This window comes from Naumovozyma dairenensis, chromosome 1 (assembly GCF_000227115.2).
Source record: "Naumovozyma dairenensis CBS 421 chromosome 1, complete genome".
NCBI lineage: Eukaryota > Fungi > Ascomycota > Saccharomycetes > Saccharomycetales > Saccharomycetaceae > Naumovozyma > Naumovozyma dairenensis.
In genome coordinates, this window is record NC_016479.1 from 331,617 (window position 1) to 348,744 (window position 17,128).

At 35.0% G+C, this 17,128-nt stretch overlaps 5 protein-coding genes across 5 annotated transcripts; 4 read left to right on the forward strand and 1 right to left on the reverse strand.

Moving 5' to 3' along the window:
- Positions 1-334: 334 nt before the first annotated feature.
- On the forward strand, positions 335-3,478 carry BOI2 (Boi2p; the record flags this gene model as incomplete). Its single annotated transcript, XM_003667503.1, has 1 exon — positions 335-3,478. One exon carries the CDS (start codon positions 335-337, stop codon positions 3,476-3,478), a length of 3,144 nt encoding a protein of 1,047 aa, XP_003667551.1.
- Positions 3,479-4,076: 598 nt separating this feature from the next.
- Positions 4,077-6,116, forward strand: TMN3 (Tmn3p; the record flags this gene model as incomplete). The annotated part of the gene is made up of 1 exon (XM_003667504.1): positions 4,077-6,116. The coding sequence occupies one exon, from the start codon at positions 4,077-4,079 to the stop codon at positions 6,114-6,116; it is 2,040 nt and encodes a 679-aa protein (XP_003667552.1).
- A 548-nt stretch (positions 6,117-6,664) lies between these two features.
- Positions 6,665-7,270, reverse strand: LSM4 (U6 snRNA complex subunit LSM4; the record flags this gene model as incomplete). The annotated part of the gene is made up of 1 exon (XM_003667505.1): positions 6,665-7,270. The coding sequence occupies one exon, from the start codon at positions 7,268-7,270 to the stop codon at positions 6,665-6,667; it is 606 nt and encodes a 201-aa protein (XP_003667553.1).
- A 1,293-nt stretch (positions 7,271-8,563) lies between these two features.
- On the forward strand, positions 8,564-11,947 carry SWI4 (SBF complex DNA-binding subunit SWI4; the record flags this gene model as incomplete). The annotated part of the gene is made up of 1 exon (XM_003667506.1): positions 8,564-11,947. One exon carries the CDS (start codon positions 8,564-8,566, stop codon positions 11,945-11,947), a length of 3,384 nt encoding a protein of 1,127 aa, XP_003667554.1.
- A 438-nt stretch (positions 11,948-12,385) lies between these two features.
- On the forward strand, positions 12,386-15,730 carry KAP123 (karyopherin KAP123; the record flags this gene model as incomplete). Its single annotated transcript, XM_003667507.1, has 1 exon — positions 12,386-15,730. One exon carries the CDS (start codon positions 12,386-12,388, stop codon positions 15,728-15,730), a length of 3,345 nt encoding a protein of 1,114 aa, XP_003667555.1.
- Positions 15,731-17,128: the final 1,398 nt, after the last annotated feature.

The following is a 17,128-nucleotide window of genomic DNA, read 5'->3' on the forward strand; positions in this document are numbered from 1 at the left end:
CCGAATCTGAAAACTTGAACTTTCCACTGAGCATTCAAAAATAAGAAACAGGGAAGGTAACATATGGAATATGAATTAACAAGGTAAGACTTGAATACCAACCAGTGTTAACACCTTAGAAGTTCAGTGGATTTTATCGGTACCAGAGATTAGATTCCACAATAGTTCATTGATTCATTTGAAACTAGCCTGTGATTTTTTATTACGAAGAAACGAAGTCCATCTCAACCTTTGATTTGAAGGCGTTTTTTTACAAATAAAATCATAACAATCATAGAGGATTTGTATCATTATTATTTAATTCGATTAAGTCCACATTTAAATATAATACACAATGAACGTACCTAATGGCTTACCATCAATAATTACCTCTGGTGATGTATCCCCAACCCGTATAAGACATGTGTCAGATTCATCATTCAATAGCCCCATCTCGCCAAAAGTTCAAAAACAATATCCAATGTACATTTGTATAAATGAGTATTCCAAAAGAATGGAGGATGAATTAGACATGAGGCCCGGTGATAAAATTGAGGTTCTAACAGATGATGAAGAATATAATGATGGGTGGTATTTTGGTCGTAATTTAAGAACCGGTGAAGAAGGTCTTTACCCCGTCGTATTTACTCAAATTATTAGTACTGAAAGGAAGCCCACTTTAATGAGAGCGAAATCTTTAAAAAGAATGAATACTGTAATTGGTGAAGATAATAGAAATATATCGAAATCGTCCCTCAATGATTCAGGAAGTGAATTACCAACTCCACAAGCAATAGAAACCGCCGCTACTGTTTCCATACAGAAAGCAGCAAATAAAGATCGAACGATATCTGTAAAGAGTACCATGAGTGACATAGATAGAGCTCTGGAAGATTTCAAAAATGACGATGTCCCAGAACATTCGATCATTTCTAGCGGAAATGCTACGCCAAGTCTAACACACGGCACTATAACGTCAACTACGGATGATTTGGACGTATCCGATATTAATAATAAACTTCAAAATTTGAACCTTCCAGCAACTTCATCAGATGAACTTTCGACCATCAAAAGTAAAAACTCATCAGCCATTAATGGTATTGAAGCCTCTCAATTAAAGAAAGAATTAGCTGAAAGTTGGTCTCCAGAAGAGGTAACTGCATATTTTATACTTTGTGGATTCGATGTCCAATCCGCTTCCAAATTTCAACAACATAAGATATCAGGAAAAATATTACTTGAATTAGAATTAGCCCATCTAAGAGAATTAGATATCAGTTCATTTGGTACTAGATTTGAGATATTTAAGGAAATAGAGTCAATTAAAGAAGCAATAAATATGGCAGGGACGCAGGCAAACAGAGCTAGTCTTTTGATGCCACCGGCGTTTATTGATCAACAACAACCTTCAAATAAGGGAGGTGAATCGTGGAAAGGGTCACAATCATTAGAAAATGTAGCTCTACGTTCAATCTCTGGAGATCAAAGCACACCACAATTAAATGAAAATATTCCAAAACACAGACCGACTTCATTAATGGTTGAGAATAATTCCTCTAGCGCAAGACAAAAGGAACAGTTAAATATTCCAGGGATCGTGGAAACAATAGCAGAAGATCAAACCATTTTCACTTCTCCAAGAAGAGCGCCTAAACCACCATCATATCCAAGTCCGGTACAACCACAAAGTTCTCCATCAATGAATTTTATGAATTCACCAAACCCCCATCGTCAATTCTCTCCAGGAAATTTATCTCATTCAACGTCCATGAGGAATATTTCTTCGAAGTCTAACAAAAATTATAATATTCAACCACAGGCAATTACTAGAGCCACGTCAATAAATTCCAATCCTAGAAACATTTCTAATGGACAAAGGAACAGAGATTCTGTCCTGTACACTAATATCAACAAGGAAAAACATTCAGAAGATTCCTTAAATGATATGATGAATAGGATATCCACCTTAGCTCCATTAGACACAGGAGATGATAACACCCGTGATAACTCAACTATTGAAAGACCAACGTCAAGTATATATACTGCATCCATTCGAGATGAAGAAGAATTAAATGAACCACACCAACAACTATCATCCGCTCAAAAAAACAATAATAATAATAGAGGCAGCTCAGCCTATTTCTCCGCCCATGGCGATACAGATGATGCATTTGAGACCAACAAGGAACCGATGGACACAACTGCAGCAAGCACACCGACTACGGCAACTACAGTAACTGCAACCACCAAAAAGAAAAGAAGTTCATTTGTCACTAGTCCCTTTAGACAACAGTTTACTCAAAATGCTCTGAAAAGGACACCTAAAGAGAAAAAACAAGAAGAAACCACCATCACCGCCAGTCGAACTCCACTAAGTCCTTTGTCTCCTTCTAAAAAGAAAAAACTAACAAGTGCAGATGATCCGAATAGAAGATCTGTAAGTGCGAAGGATCAAAATGTTGAAAGTTCATCAAAGGCAGCCCTATTAGAAGAAGATATGAAGAAAAGATCAGTCAGTGAAGCAGTTGTGAAAGGGAAGAAAACTCATCAAGTAAAGGTACGACCAGGTATGAAGAAACAGCAAACATCAGCATTTGTTGAAGGTATTAGGTCCATCTCAGTTAAGGAAGCAATGAAAGATGCTGATTATTCTGGTTGGATGAGTAAGAAAGGGACGGGTGCAATGAGTGTTTGGAGAACAAGTAATTTTTACCTACATGGTACAAGACTATCGTATTTTGCAAGTACAAGTGATACTAAAGAACGTGGGTTAATTGATATCACGGCACATAGGGTGTCCCTGCTAGAGAAGATGAATAAAATTGTATCACTTTATGCAGCAAGTACGGGTAAAGGACGGTATTGTTTTAAGCTTGTCCCACCACAACCTGGTTCAAGGAAAGGGTTAACATTTACACAACCAAGAGTTCATTATTTCGCGGTAGATAATAAGGAGGATATGAGAGGGTGGATGGCTACTTTATTGAAAACAACGATTGATATTGATACCTCTGTTCCTGTTATTAGTTCATGTGCGACGCCTACTGTTTCATTAAGTCGTGCCCAAGAGTTACAAAGCGAAGCTCGAGAAGAAACAAGATTGAGGGAACAACAAAGACAGCTAGACGAAGTAAATGAAGAAGAGATACTTTGGGAGGAACAACAGAGGAACCCGACTAATAGCTCGAAAGAGGAACAGCACCAAAATGGAGCGAAGCACTATGGAAATGAAGAATCTAATAGTAACAATGATGGCATAACAAATAGTACTGAACACACATCAGAAGATGATGACCAATTTTCTACTCCAAATCTTTCATCCCATGCTACTACTACCGCAAGCGCTAACGGGTTCGCTAGTCCATACTTTCTAGCATCAGGTGTAATGTCTCCGGCCATTAAACGTAATAATAGTACAAGAGCAAGCAAGGATACGAAGAATATTACTGAATCTCTCAATAACAATTTATTCCCGGGAAATGCGGGCGAGATGTTTTGAATAGCCACATCTTTTTCAATGGTAATTCTGCCACGGTAGTTTTATATAGTCTATTTTCTTTATATAGATCTAGAGAAGAAAATAAAATTGTAAGAATTAAAACTCAAATAATCATTAGGTGATATTAAACCTGTATTATAACTGGAATGTATGCCAGAGGTTTACCGTATTACTGAGACTTGATCGAATTCAAGTTTTATTTCTGACTCGTTGGAGTCTGGCCTGTAGAACCGTAACATCTACGCGCGTCTCAGTTTTTTCGTCACTTGCTCGCATCGCATTGTTTTTGCAATGGAAGCGTTTAGAAAACATAGGTAGCATTTATCTATTAGCATCGATCGATCTGTTTGAAACTAACGCAAGAAAGATTCGTCAAAGCCGTGTAAGGACGAACCAAAACCTGTTTAGAAAACCAGAGGAGAAGCCTCAATATTGGTTAAGATCATTATTCTTACATTTATTCCTGTTTGACATAGCCGGCTTTCACGAGTACACCTTAAGAACTTCGAAAAGCTTAGTCTTTGATCGCAATAAAAAGGACGTCTAACCGATTTGATACAAAGAACGTATAATAAAATATATACGACTATATGCTAATATGAGAGTGAGGAAAAAAACTTTGGTGTTTGCCATAACATCATTCATTCTTTTCTATATATTTTATGGGAATGTATCCAACAAACGGGGGAACAATACAATCTTAGAAAAAGCTGGTTGGTTACAACCGAATTTTTATTTCCAAGGAGATGAAGTAGAACTGATCGTTAATAAAGTGGAATCTGATTTGACTCAGCTACCGTATGCATACTATGATTTGCCATTTACTTGTCCGCCCACTATGCATAAGAAACCTCTACATTTATCGTTAAATGAGATCATTCGTGGTGATCGTAAATGGCAAAGTGACTACATTTTAAAATTTGGTCAAGATGACACATGTCATATTTTATGTACCAGAAAAACAACAAAGGAAGGGTTGAAAAATGCAAAAAAATTGGTGGAAGATGGATATGTTGTTCAGTGGTTAATTGATGAAGAATTACCAGCTGCAACCACGTTTATCTCTACGATCGATCAAAAGAAATATTATGCATCAGGCTTCCCACTAGGCTTTGTTGACCCAGATACAGGGAAAGTTTATTTGAATACACATGTCATGTTAGTTATTAGATATAATACTGTTGATGTGAATAAGCATACAATAGTTGGTTTTGAAGTTTATCCTAAATCTGTATCTGATTTCCATTGTCCCGGTGCATCAAAAAACTATGAACCGTATGAGATAGTTATTCCTGAAAATGATGATGATTTAACATTTATCCCCTTTACTTATTCTGTATATTGGAGAGAAGAATACTTGGTTGATTGGGACCATAGATGGGATTTATATTTAAATAGTGGTGAATTATCGGAGAATAAGACGACGCAATTCCATTGGATTAGTCTTGCTAACTCCGCTGGTATTGTCTTTCTAATGTCATTCGTTGTAAGTGTCATACTATTAAGGAGTTTCAAGTCATCTAGAGATATATCTACTGATATCAATAAGAGTGAGGAACATCGTAACGGTTTAGTTTATGAGGTTGCTAGAAATTGGATAATAAATGAACGAACTCCTCTAGCTAATTTACTGATACTATTTGTTTCAATGGGTGTACAATTCCTTTTCACTGTGTTAGGTTCCTTAACGATATCATGCTCATTAAATAAATTACATGACATCGGGGACTCTGTACTAACAATGGCTGTTTTATGTTTTGTTCTTGGTGCATTTATGTCCTCTTATATTGGATCCGTACTATTACGATTGAAAAACAAAGCTACAATGAAGAAACAACCTATCAAGAAAGGCTTCCATCTATTTTTCGCTATCCTATGTGGTTCATTTTTACCAGGTATCGTCATGATAGTTACATTATTGTTAAATTCGATTGTTTGGGCACACGATTCTACTCATGCGTTACCATTCAAGACAGTAGTTATGTTTATTACTGTCTATTTCATTGTATGTATTCCATTGAGTATACTAGGTGGTTATATGGCGAATAGTTCCAAAACAAAAGGGAGCCTAACTGATCCTAAATTCCATACTAGTAGGCCCGAGTTAGAGCTTTTTGCTAATAAACTGAAACCCAAGAAACATATATTCTTGTTTGGGGCTAGATTGAAATCAATCAAGATTGCATTACCAATATTATTAAGTGGTATATTCCCATTTGTCATAATATACGTTGAATTGCAATATGTTTACAAATCAGTCTGGTTAGAGAAGACGGCATTTTATTATTTCTATGGATTTTTGTTCGCTAATATTTTATTATTATGTATAGTTGTTGGAGAAATTGCAATTATAGGGACATATACAATGTTACATATGGCTGATAGGAATAATACCGATTGGAGATGGATAAGTTTTTTCATGGGGAGTAGTTGTGCATGGTATATGGAACTATATTCATTATATTATGTTTTCTTTATCCTCAATATCCGTGGATTCTCATCTATTTTCATTTCCGTTTGTTACGGTGCTTTATTTAATACATTATGTGGTTGTGCTATGGGATCTATTGCATCTTTGACAAGTCATTTCTTCGTTGAAAAACTTTATCGTTACAAATTTCAAGATTATGCAGATTAGAAGTTTCATGCATAACCATTTAATAGATAGGTAGATAGATAGGTAGATAGAAAGGTAGATAGATAGATAACTATGATAAAAACATAGGGGAATCATAATCGCGCTAAGACATAACAGTATAGTCTAATAAAATCTCAATAATAATTTTAAATTATATACTATAATCCTATACTCCAATATATGTTTATGACGGTACACGTACGATATGGTCTATTATCATTACAAACAGCTGTCAATGATAGTAACAATTGAATCTAATCTATTTACAGATGAAGTATGTAAATTACAGGACGTGTTCTTTCCTTAAAACAATTTAATAAAAAAAACCAATCAAAGAAGTACATTAAAGTAATTAAATAATATGTTTTTGTTTATGTTTTCATATTATGCTAGGTGAATAATCATTAGGAGAATAAGTTCTAGTTGAAGATGAGAACGTGCACATGTATGCTTGGCTCTTTAATCGTTACTATTTTTTTTTCGTTTCCTAAATTGCTATATAGAGGAACATTGAGAAACAACTTTCTAGTTAAGTTCTCTGATAAATTTTAAAATTCAACATTTTGAGAAGGTAATTGTGGATTAGTGTTGCTAGGTAGTTGTTGAATTTGGACATAACCTCCCATACCGTTAGGATTTGTTCTATTTTCGTTATTATTATTATGATATTGTTGTTGATGTTGCTGCTGGTGTTGGTTTTGGTGCTGTTGTTGATTCTGCTGATAAGAACGACGATTTCCTGCGTTATAATTCCTTCTACCACTACTGTTGTTATTATAATTATCTCTTCTATTATAACCGCCAGATCTACCACCGCTCCCGGAAGACCCATATCTATTTCCACTACCAATATACTTCCTATTACTGTTGCTGCTATTATTCATATTAATTTGTTGTTTAACAATGTCAATAATATCGTCAGGTAGATTAATATATTTAATGAAAGTACCTCTAACATAAATTTCTGTTGACTTCATTACCTCAGTCTGAGGACTAGCAAAAGCATCAGATCCTTTATATTCACTAACATTCGATAGCGTCAAATTCATCCAATTATCAACATTGGTTAACTTTCCTTCAATGACTTCACCGTTCTTCAATTCCACACGCATTTGCTGACCCTTTGCGTTTGTTAATAGATAAAGAGGTAACATCGTGATTACTTTCTTTGTTTCTTCCCTTTTTGATTAATTTATTCCCAGAATAGGTCAATGCTACTTGAATGCAGATTTAATATGAACAACTAAACTCTTGATCTAAACTACTTTAAAGTTGTACTTGAATGAACATATCAACCTTAGTCTCTCAATTGTACTTCTGTTTCCTTTTGGATGTTCATTGTTTCTCTAATGTACTCACTTTACGGTTCCCAATGGATTTTTCAACTTTTTAACAAAAATCACCTTCAACGGAAAACCTGGGAACTTCCGATCACGTGCCAATCTAAACCTAGCTGGGCGGCTAAATTTTCCCTCCCCTGAATCATGTTTGTTTATTTATTTCGAACCCGAATAGCGTTATTGTTTAAATATATAGTAAGAGTAATCATAAACATTCCCATGAGATACGTCCACTTCAAGAGCTTCTCTAATGAGGACCGATATCTGGCACCATCCCTTTGTTTCTGCAAATAAACCCATTTTTGTATAAGGGATAATTGAGTAAGGAATTCAAAACCTAAAAATAAGGAAAAGACTATAAAGATACAGTGGTCCCATGTATATTATAGATTCTGTAATGTAGAGAGCGTTTTTGCAAAAAGATCGTAGCTAATTACCTAAATATACGAGACTGGTACCAATAATGAGCTCATTTGGAAACCCCAGGGAAAAATTTTAATTATATGTGATACTATTACTAGAAAAGTTTGAAGTTATATATAGAATTCATTTAGAATTGTATTATATCTTCATTATCTTCTTTCATAAGGGTTAGTTTCCAATCAGAACGCGTTAAGGTCAAATTATCATTGGAGTTTACGCGTCTATTGTTCACGCGTTTTGTCCCTTTTAGGCAAAAATTTACCGCTAATTAGATATTAAGCCGGCGTAATAGTGCAACAAATTTATCCTTTAACATCAACACTATGGTGATAATAGCCATTTCTATAGTGACAAAACAACTAAAATTACCTAGTAATTCCGTATTTGTTGATTAGCTCAAGCAATTGTCCCACGAGCAACGTATTCCAGCTGCAATTGCAATCATTTCACTGAAAATAATCCAGCAATTGAAGATTCATACAGGAAACAGATAGAAGATACATTTGGCATCATTTTCTTTTTGCATTTGATAATATAACTTAGCTTTTAGATATATTCTGCCATCTCTTCTAGAAGGTTTCGATTCCATCAATTGATATCCACTATTAATATTCTTCCTCAAAATTAATTGTTATTGCTTATCTACCATATCCATATCCATAATCATTAGTAAATATAATCATAATGGATAACAACAATAACAATTTCCATTCACTTAATGGCTTACCACCAAAAATGACACAACGAATAACGGCAAATCTCACAGATCATTTATCATTGACACCTCAAAGTTCACGTCCAATTATTGAGATTGCAACTTATGCAGATACAGACGTTTATGAATGTTACGTGAAGGGTTATGAAGCAAAAGTAGTAATGAGAAGAACAAGAGATGACTGGATTAATATTACACAAGTATTCAAAATTGGTAAGTTCTCCAAAGCTCAAAGAACAAAAGTATTAGAATTGGAAGCAAATGAAATGAAACATGAAAAAGTTCAAGGTGGTTATGGTAGATTTCAAGGTACATGGATCCCATTAGAATCAGCAATGTTTTTGGCCAAGAAATACACAATTACTGAACCCGTCGTTACAGAAATTTTAAATTTTAAACTGGATCCAGCAAATCCACCTCATAAGAGAAGTAAAAATAGTGTACTCAGAAAGACTTCTCCACATACTAAAATCACGTCACCTTCAAGTTATAACAAGACACCTAAAAAGAAAAACCTTTCTGCAGCTAATAATGCTGGAATTAAAAAATCGAAGAAGAATAATTCATTCCAAGCAAATCCAAGTCCATTACAAAATTTAGTGTTCCAAACGCCTCAACAATCGTATATGTTGTCCAGTATGAACCATTTGAATTTAACACATCTAACAGGCTTAGAAAATTCGAATTTCTTAAATAACAATTCAGAAAATAATGGTGACGATAATAATAACGATAATATCAATAATAGCAATAGTCATCGTAAACCTAGAGAACCGGCAAGTAGTACTTCTACAATATCAACAAACACACCATCCACAACCCGATATTCTGCAACTCAAAAGCCATTGCAGTTCTTTCCTATACCAACAAATTTAAGCAATGTTACAGGACAACCAAATATTAAAATTGAACAAATGGATAAACATGTTAATAATAATCATAATATCACCAGTAATCATAACAATCCTAATTATAAATCAAATCTGCCGCCCTTTATAGCATTTACACCACAAAATACAAATCCTCCACCTAAACAACAGCGACAACAGGTGAAATTATCTAATTATAGCGGATTGAACGAAAACAACAATATTAACAGCAATAGTAGTAAACCAATAACAATACCTCTACATGTGAATAAAAGTGAACCTACAAAAAAAAGGTCAAATAAAAATTTACCAAAAATGAAACTAATGGAAACGACTAAAAACTCGATACCAACTAAGAAAAATCCAATACCTTTACAAAATGGATATACAAGACCGTTAAGTAATGCAAACACTAGTAACGAGAATCAAAGAAATAATAGATCTGCACATAACTACTCAAACGGTTCTATACTGGAGACATTCTCATCGCATGATAATCCAACACCTTTGACATCTAAATCTGTAACACCTCATTATTCTGACGTAGTATTGAATGATGATCAAATTGCGATTGATAATTATAAAGCAATCATACTGCAGGTTCTTTCTTCAGAAAATTATAACCAAATTGATCCAGAATTATTTGCAAAGTTATCTCATCCGCCTCCCAATTTCGATATAAATGTCAACATTGACGAACAAGGTCACTCTCCACTACACTGGGCTACAGCAATGGCTAATATTCCATTCCTTAAGATATTGATTGTATTGAACGCAAATGCTCTTCAATGTAATTTAGCAGGGTTCAATGCCGTATCGAAATCAGTTTTTTACAATAATTGTTATAAAGCTGGAAATTTTGCAGAAATAATCTCGATTCTTAGAATATGTCTGATAACACCTGATGCCAATGGGAGATTGCCAATTCATTATCTAGTTGAATTGAGTGTTAATAAATCCAAAGATCCAAATGTTATCAATTATTATATGGATATGATTTTACAAAATTTAGCTGAAGAAGATTATTCTCTATTGAAAATGTGTTTAAATTTCCAGGACAATATAGGAAATACACCTCTACATCTAGCTGCCTTGAACATTAATCTGGAATTATGTAATAAATTTTGCTACTTAGGTGCTTCTATGGATATACCAAATATGGATAACGAATCTCCTGCTACAATTTTAGCCAAATTTAATATGGTACCTCCTTCAACCTCATCAATTCATCCTCACATTGGACAGCATCAACCTCAACATCTGCAGCAACAGCCTCAACGGCAACAGCAACCACAGCCTTCTCAGCAGAACATACCAACATTTCCAACGGACTTTCCTCCATCTCAGCAGCTTCTAACAGATGCCCATCGGATGACTCGTATGGATGAGCCAGTAAATGAATCAAAGGATTCTGAAAAGAATAAAGTTGATGAGCTTGTAAGGATAGGACCAGCTACAAAGAAGGGGAAGGATGGTTCCAGACGTGCCGAATCCAAGAACATTGACCATATTGGTACTACGAAAAAAGATTTAGATAATGGACTATACCCTAATAATGTTATAGTACCATCGAAAGGAGATCAAACATCGCATATACCATCATATAACTATAGTATCATAGAAGATTTCTCAAATAACGACTCTTTATTAACTTCTTCCATTCTAAAGGATTCAAAAACAACTCCAATTAAACTTCTAGAAGGATCACCTATGCTATATAAGAAAGGTCTCAATTCTTCCAACACTTATTCGAATCCGAAAGTGTACAAACATGGTTCAAGTTTGAAAAACTCTTTTTTAAGTACCGATGAAGATAATATTGAAAGATCACCAATCGGATCAATTGAGAAACATGAAACACATATGGACATTGTAGCTAATAAAATAACTCGAGCAGCAGTGAAATTGACTACATTTATTAAGGACGAACCACATTATCTTTCTTCAGAGATTTGTGCTGTAGAAGAGGAATTAGCAAAGGCTGAGCATACTATATCTGAGACAAAAGCTCATGAAAAACAACTTTATGAATCATTTCAACATGACCAAGTTGCAGGTACTTCGAGTGATATAAAGGATACTGAACAAATTAAAGAGGAGAATTCTAAACTATCATCCTTAGTTCAAGATGCTAAACAAGATTTCATTCGTTGTATGGAAAAATTACAAGCTTTGAAACTTGCAACATTGGTCCAGGATGAAGAATCTGAGATAGATATTAGCCCAGACCGTGAAAGTTCTCCGGCAGTTGTTGACAATACTAACGTTACTGCTATACCTGATGAATCACAACTTCGATATGCAATTGAATTAGTGCTATTACAAATGAAGAGAGTCTCTACTTTGAAGAAGATAAGTGATGCTAGATGTAAAGCCACGTCATCCACTAAAATCCACAAATATAGACAATTGATTGGTATGACCATCGAAAACATAGACTCTAAATTAGACGATATAGAACATGATCTAAGATCTAACATTTAAGTGTGTATATACTATCCTTTTATAAAAACTCTATCATGTTTTTTCCATTTCTACGAAATCAAACAATTGACCTGCATCGTGTATGTAACCTGTCTGTTTTGCTCGTAAGATCTGCGTTCCGATACAGCAGTATAGCTTTATTCATTTACCAGGGTAGTCTGACCATCATGTCGCGATGGATTTATTTTACGGGCCAAAAATTGTGACGCGTTCACCGTTTGCGTTGAATTTTACGCGCATCTGCCGGTCCGTAAATCTTCTTTCCTTTTGTTTTGAAAATTTTGAAGAAAAATCGATGAGATACAAAAAAAAACTTACATTGATAAAATAACAAACTATTATCTTATTGAAAAACACAGATACACTTCAAAGTAGAGATCTGTATCTAACTGTAGATCTTATTATCAGGATATAATAACCAAGCTCTACTGATTCAATATGTCAACTGAAGAATACTATAATGATCTTCAAAGGATCTTGGCTGCCATTACCCAATCTACCGGTGCCGGTTTGAAAGAAGCAACCAAGACTTTACAAACTGTCTACTATCCACAACCTGCGTCAGTTCCTGCTTTGGTCAATATTTTACAAACTCAACCGGATGTTGGTGTTAGACAATTAGCAGGTATCGAAGTTAGAAAATTGATTCCAAAACACTGGAACTCTTTAGATGATGCCACCAAGACCCAAATCAAAACATCCTTGTTGCAAAATGCCTTCACTGAAGAAAAGCAAATTATTCGTCATGCAAATGCTCATGTTATCGCAGCTATCAGTATTGAAGAATTAGAAGCTAACAAATGGCCGGATTTGATTCCTAATTTGATCCAAGCAGCTTCCAATGAAGATGCTGCCACTAGACAAACTGCCATTTTCATTCTNTTATCCTTATTAGAAGAATTCCTCCCNNAGTCTTTGACTAGATACATTGATGACTTCTTGAACTTATTCAGTCAAACCATTAACGATACTGCATCGTTGGAAACCAGATCCCTATCCGCACAAGCTTTGAACCACGTTTCTGCATTGATTGAAGAACAAGATGAAATCAATCCACAACAGGCTGCCAAATTTATTTCTTTAATTCCATCATTCGTTGCTGTCTTAGATGCAGTCATTAAAGCAGATGACACTGATAATGCCAAATTGATTTTCAATTGTTTGAACGATTTCCTTCTATTGGACTCTCAATTGACTGGTAATACTATTGCTGATTTGATTAAATTGGCTTTGCAAATCGCTGTCAACAAGGAAATCGAAGAAGAAGTTAGAGTCTATGCTATTCAATTTATCATTTCTGCTTTAAGTTATAGAAAATCCAAGGTTTCTCAAAGTAAATTAGGTCCAGAGATTACTTTATCTGCTTTGAGAATTGCTGCTGAAGAAATTGACGTTGAAGATGAATTGAACAATGAAGAGGAAACCAGTGAAAATGAAGAAAATACCCCACCATCAGCTGCCATCAGATTGATTGCGTTTGCTGCATCTGAATTGCCACCATCTCAAGTCGCTTCAGTTATCGTTGAACATTTACCTACTATGTTGCACTCTACTAATAGTTTTGAAAGAAGAGCTATTCTTTTAGCTATCTCTGTCGCTGTAACTGGTTCTCCGGATTACATTTTGTCTCAATTTGATAAGATTATCCCAGCTGCTATTGCAGGTTTGAAAGATTCTGAACCAGTTGTCAAATTGGCTGCATTGAAATGTGTTTCCCAATTGACTACTGATTTGCAAGATGATGTTGCCAAGTTCCATGAAGATTTTTTACCATTAATCATTGACATTATCGATTCTGCTAAATTCGTCGTCATTTATAATTACGCCACTGTTGCCTTAGATGGATTATTAGAATTTATCGCCTACGATGCCATTATTAAGTATTTGGAACCATTAATGAACAAATTGTTCTACATGTTAGAAAGTAACCAATCATCCAAACTAAGATGTGCTATTGTTTCTGCTATTGGTTCTGCTGCGTTTGCTGCTGGTTCTGCATTCATTCCATACTTCAAGACAAGTGTTCAATACTTGGAACAATTTATTCAAAATTGTTCCAACATTGAAGGGATGACTGAAGATGACATTGAATTGAGAGCCATGACTTTTGAAAATATCTCTACTATGGCTAGAGCTGTTAGATCAGAAACATTTGCTCCATTTGCCGATCCATTAGTCACTGCTGCCTATGATGCTATTAGAACTGATTCTGCTAGATTAAGAGAATCTGGTTATGCTTTCATTGCCAATCTTGCCAAAGTTTACGGTGAAAATTTCGCACCATTCTTAAAGACTGTCATGCCAGAAATTTTCAAGACTTTAGGATTGAGCGAATATCAATTTGAAGGTGAAGGTGATGAATTAGCTGCCTTGGCTGACGGTGGTTCTGAAGAAGATTTACAAAGTAAGTTTACTGTTAATACCGGTATTGCTTACGAAAAGGAAGTTGCTGCTGCTGCTTTATCGGAATTAGCTATTGGGACGAAGAAACATTTCTTGCCATACGTTGAAGAAAGTTTGAAAATATTAAATGAACAAGTGGAAGAATCCTATGGTTTAAGAGAAACTGCTTTGAACACCATTTGGAATATTGTTAAAGCTGTTTTATTAGCTTCTGGTGCAGTGGCTGAAAGTTATCCAAAGGGTATTCCAGCCGGTTCATATGTTGATCAAAGTGTCTTAACCATTATTCAATCCGCTAGAGAAACTGCTTTGACTAATATTGTTGATGAATTTGAAACTGCCATGGTCATTACAGTAATGGAAGATTTTGCTAATATGATCAAGCAATTCGGTCCTATTATTGTCATGGATAATGGTAACACAGCGGGTTTGGAATCTTTATGTTTACAGGTCAATAATGTCTTAAAGGGTGAGCATACCTGTCAAACTATTGATATGGAAGAAGATATTCCAAAGGATGAAGAATTAGATGCCTCTGAAACTGAAGCTACTCTACAAGATGTTGTATTAGAAGTTTTGGTTAGTCTATCGTTTTCCTTAGCTTCTGACTTCCCAAAAGTTTTCGAAACCTTCAAACCAACTATCTTCACATTGTTCAAATCTAAATCCAAAAATAAGAGATCATCTGCTGTTGGTGCTGTTTCAGAGATTGTCTTAGGTATGAAAGAATCTAATCCATTTATTCAAGAGATGTTAGAAAGTTTAATCATTATCTTAACAAGTGATAAATCATTAGAAGTAAGAGGTAATGCTGCATACGGTGTTGGGTTATTGTGTGAATATGCTCAATTTGATGTTACATCAGTCTACGAACCAGTATTGAAAGCTTTGTATGAATTGTTAAGCACAGCTGATCAAAAGGCTTTAACAGAAGATGATGAAGCCACTAGAGAAACCATTGATAGATCCTATGCCAATGCTACTGGTTGTGTTGCTAGAATGACCTTAAAGAACGAAAATTTTGTTCCAGTGGATCAAACTCTTCCAGCATTATTAGCACATTTACCATTAAAGACCGGATTTGAAGAATATAATCCAATCTTTGAATTAATAATGAAACTATACCAACAAAATAATTCTGTCATTGCCAATGCTACACCAAAGGTTGTTGAAATTCTAAGTGCCGTATTTGCTAAGGAACAAGAAAGAATTAAATTAGAACAAGAATCTACTTTAGGAAGAGAAGAAAATATGGATAGATTGAAACAATTCCAAACAGAAGAAATGAAGCAAAAAGTCATTGAACTTTTGAAATATTTGAATACAACTTATAATGGTATTGTTGCTGCCGATGCAGTCTTAGCTACTGTCATTGCTTAAAAGACATGAGGTTGTCATTATTGTATATTAATCACATTATCTGTGTCTATCAGTTATAGACTTTTATTATATTACGTATCCATATGTATATACGTCTCTCTTTTTAAAAACAAAATACATTATTAGAAAACAAGTTCTACTATGTATTTAAGCACAGTGTACACCCAATTTATCAAATGTCTCGTATGTGTGATAGCATTCCAACCTCCAAGAGAATAAGGAAGGATACTTAATAAATCATATTTAAAGCCACACCTACAAAAGTTGATCACAGTTAAATAAACTTTAATATAGACTTAATATTAGAGTTTTATAGTTTCTGTGTTGCCTATAACTTACTCGTCTAATCAAGATAAGTAAGTTTAGACTACGATAACCTTCTTTCTGTATTCGTGTCCTTGCCTCTGAAGGAAATTGTAGTCTCTTTCTCCCCCGCTTGTCAGCATTTTCGCTCTGTTCCCAGCACGATTTTTGCAGATGAGGAGGGTGGGGGGCCGTTCTGCTCAGGCCTCTGGCTGTAGGGTAGGGAGGTTTCGTGGAGGAAAGCCGGTTAAATCGGTAAATATTCTAAAAAAAACATTCTAAGCGAAATTTTCCGCAAATTTGTACCCAGGCGAGGCGTTTTTCATAGAACCCCATTTTAAAAGCAGGGTGTATATTTTTAAAATGAGTTAAAGTACAGAAAGTTTAGTAAAACAACAGGGTTGTGGGAAGAGCCATACTTCTATCCTTTGCCATTTCTTCTGCCGGCCAGTAAATTGTTCTCAACGTCGAGGTGACAGCTGTTGCCTACTTACAAATGTGACGATCCGCCATCATTCTCTCAAAGGTTGCCCAGACGGGGTAAAATCCTTGCCTAAAACTTTTCCGCCGTTGGCTCCCAAGCTTTTTACTTATTTTGTTTTCTTAACCTAGGCTTGTGTATTTACCCTTTTCCCCTACCATAGGTTCCATTTTTCATTTTTCATTTTTCATTTTCGTTACTGTTCTCGATACGGTAACGTTTGTTTATTTAGTTTGAGCATTACACACAGCAAAACAACGCTTAGAAATTACTTTACTCAGTAACGATCAGCTAATTGGATATTCAATAAAGAGACAATAAACGTTTGATTCTGTTTCTAACAAAAAAATAAATCTTGCAAATCTTTACGCTCATTTTGGTGTTATTAATTGTATTCTTAAAATAGTGTAGCGAGACCGTCCAGTAAACAAATTGCTCACTACTCCAAAACATGGAATAGAAAGAAGGTGTCAATGCTGGCTAGGAAAGTGGGAATTAGAGCTAAACGAAGTCTGGACTCATCCTTCAGATATGGGGCAGCTTCTAAACAAACTTCCTTTTTCACGAGTTTCGCTAGGTCCTGACCTCTAGATATGTTCTGAAGTACGCATGCT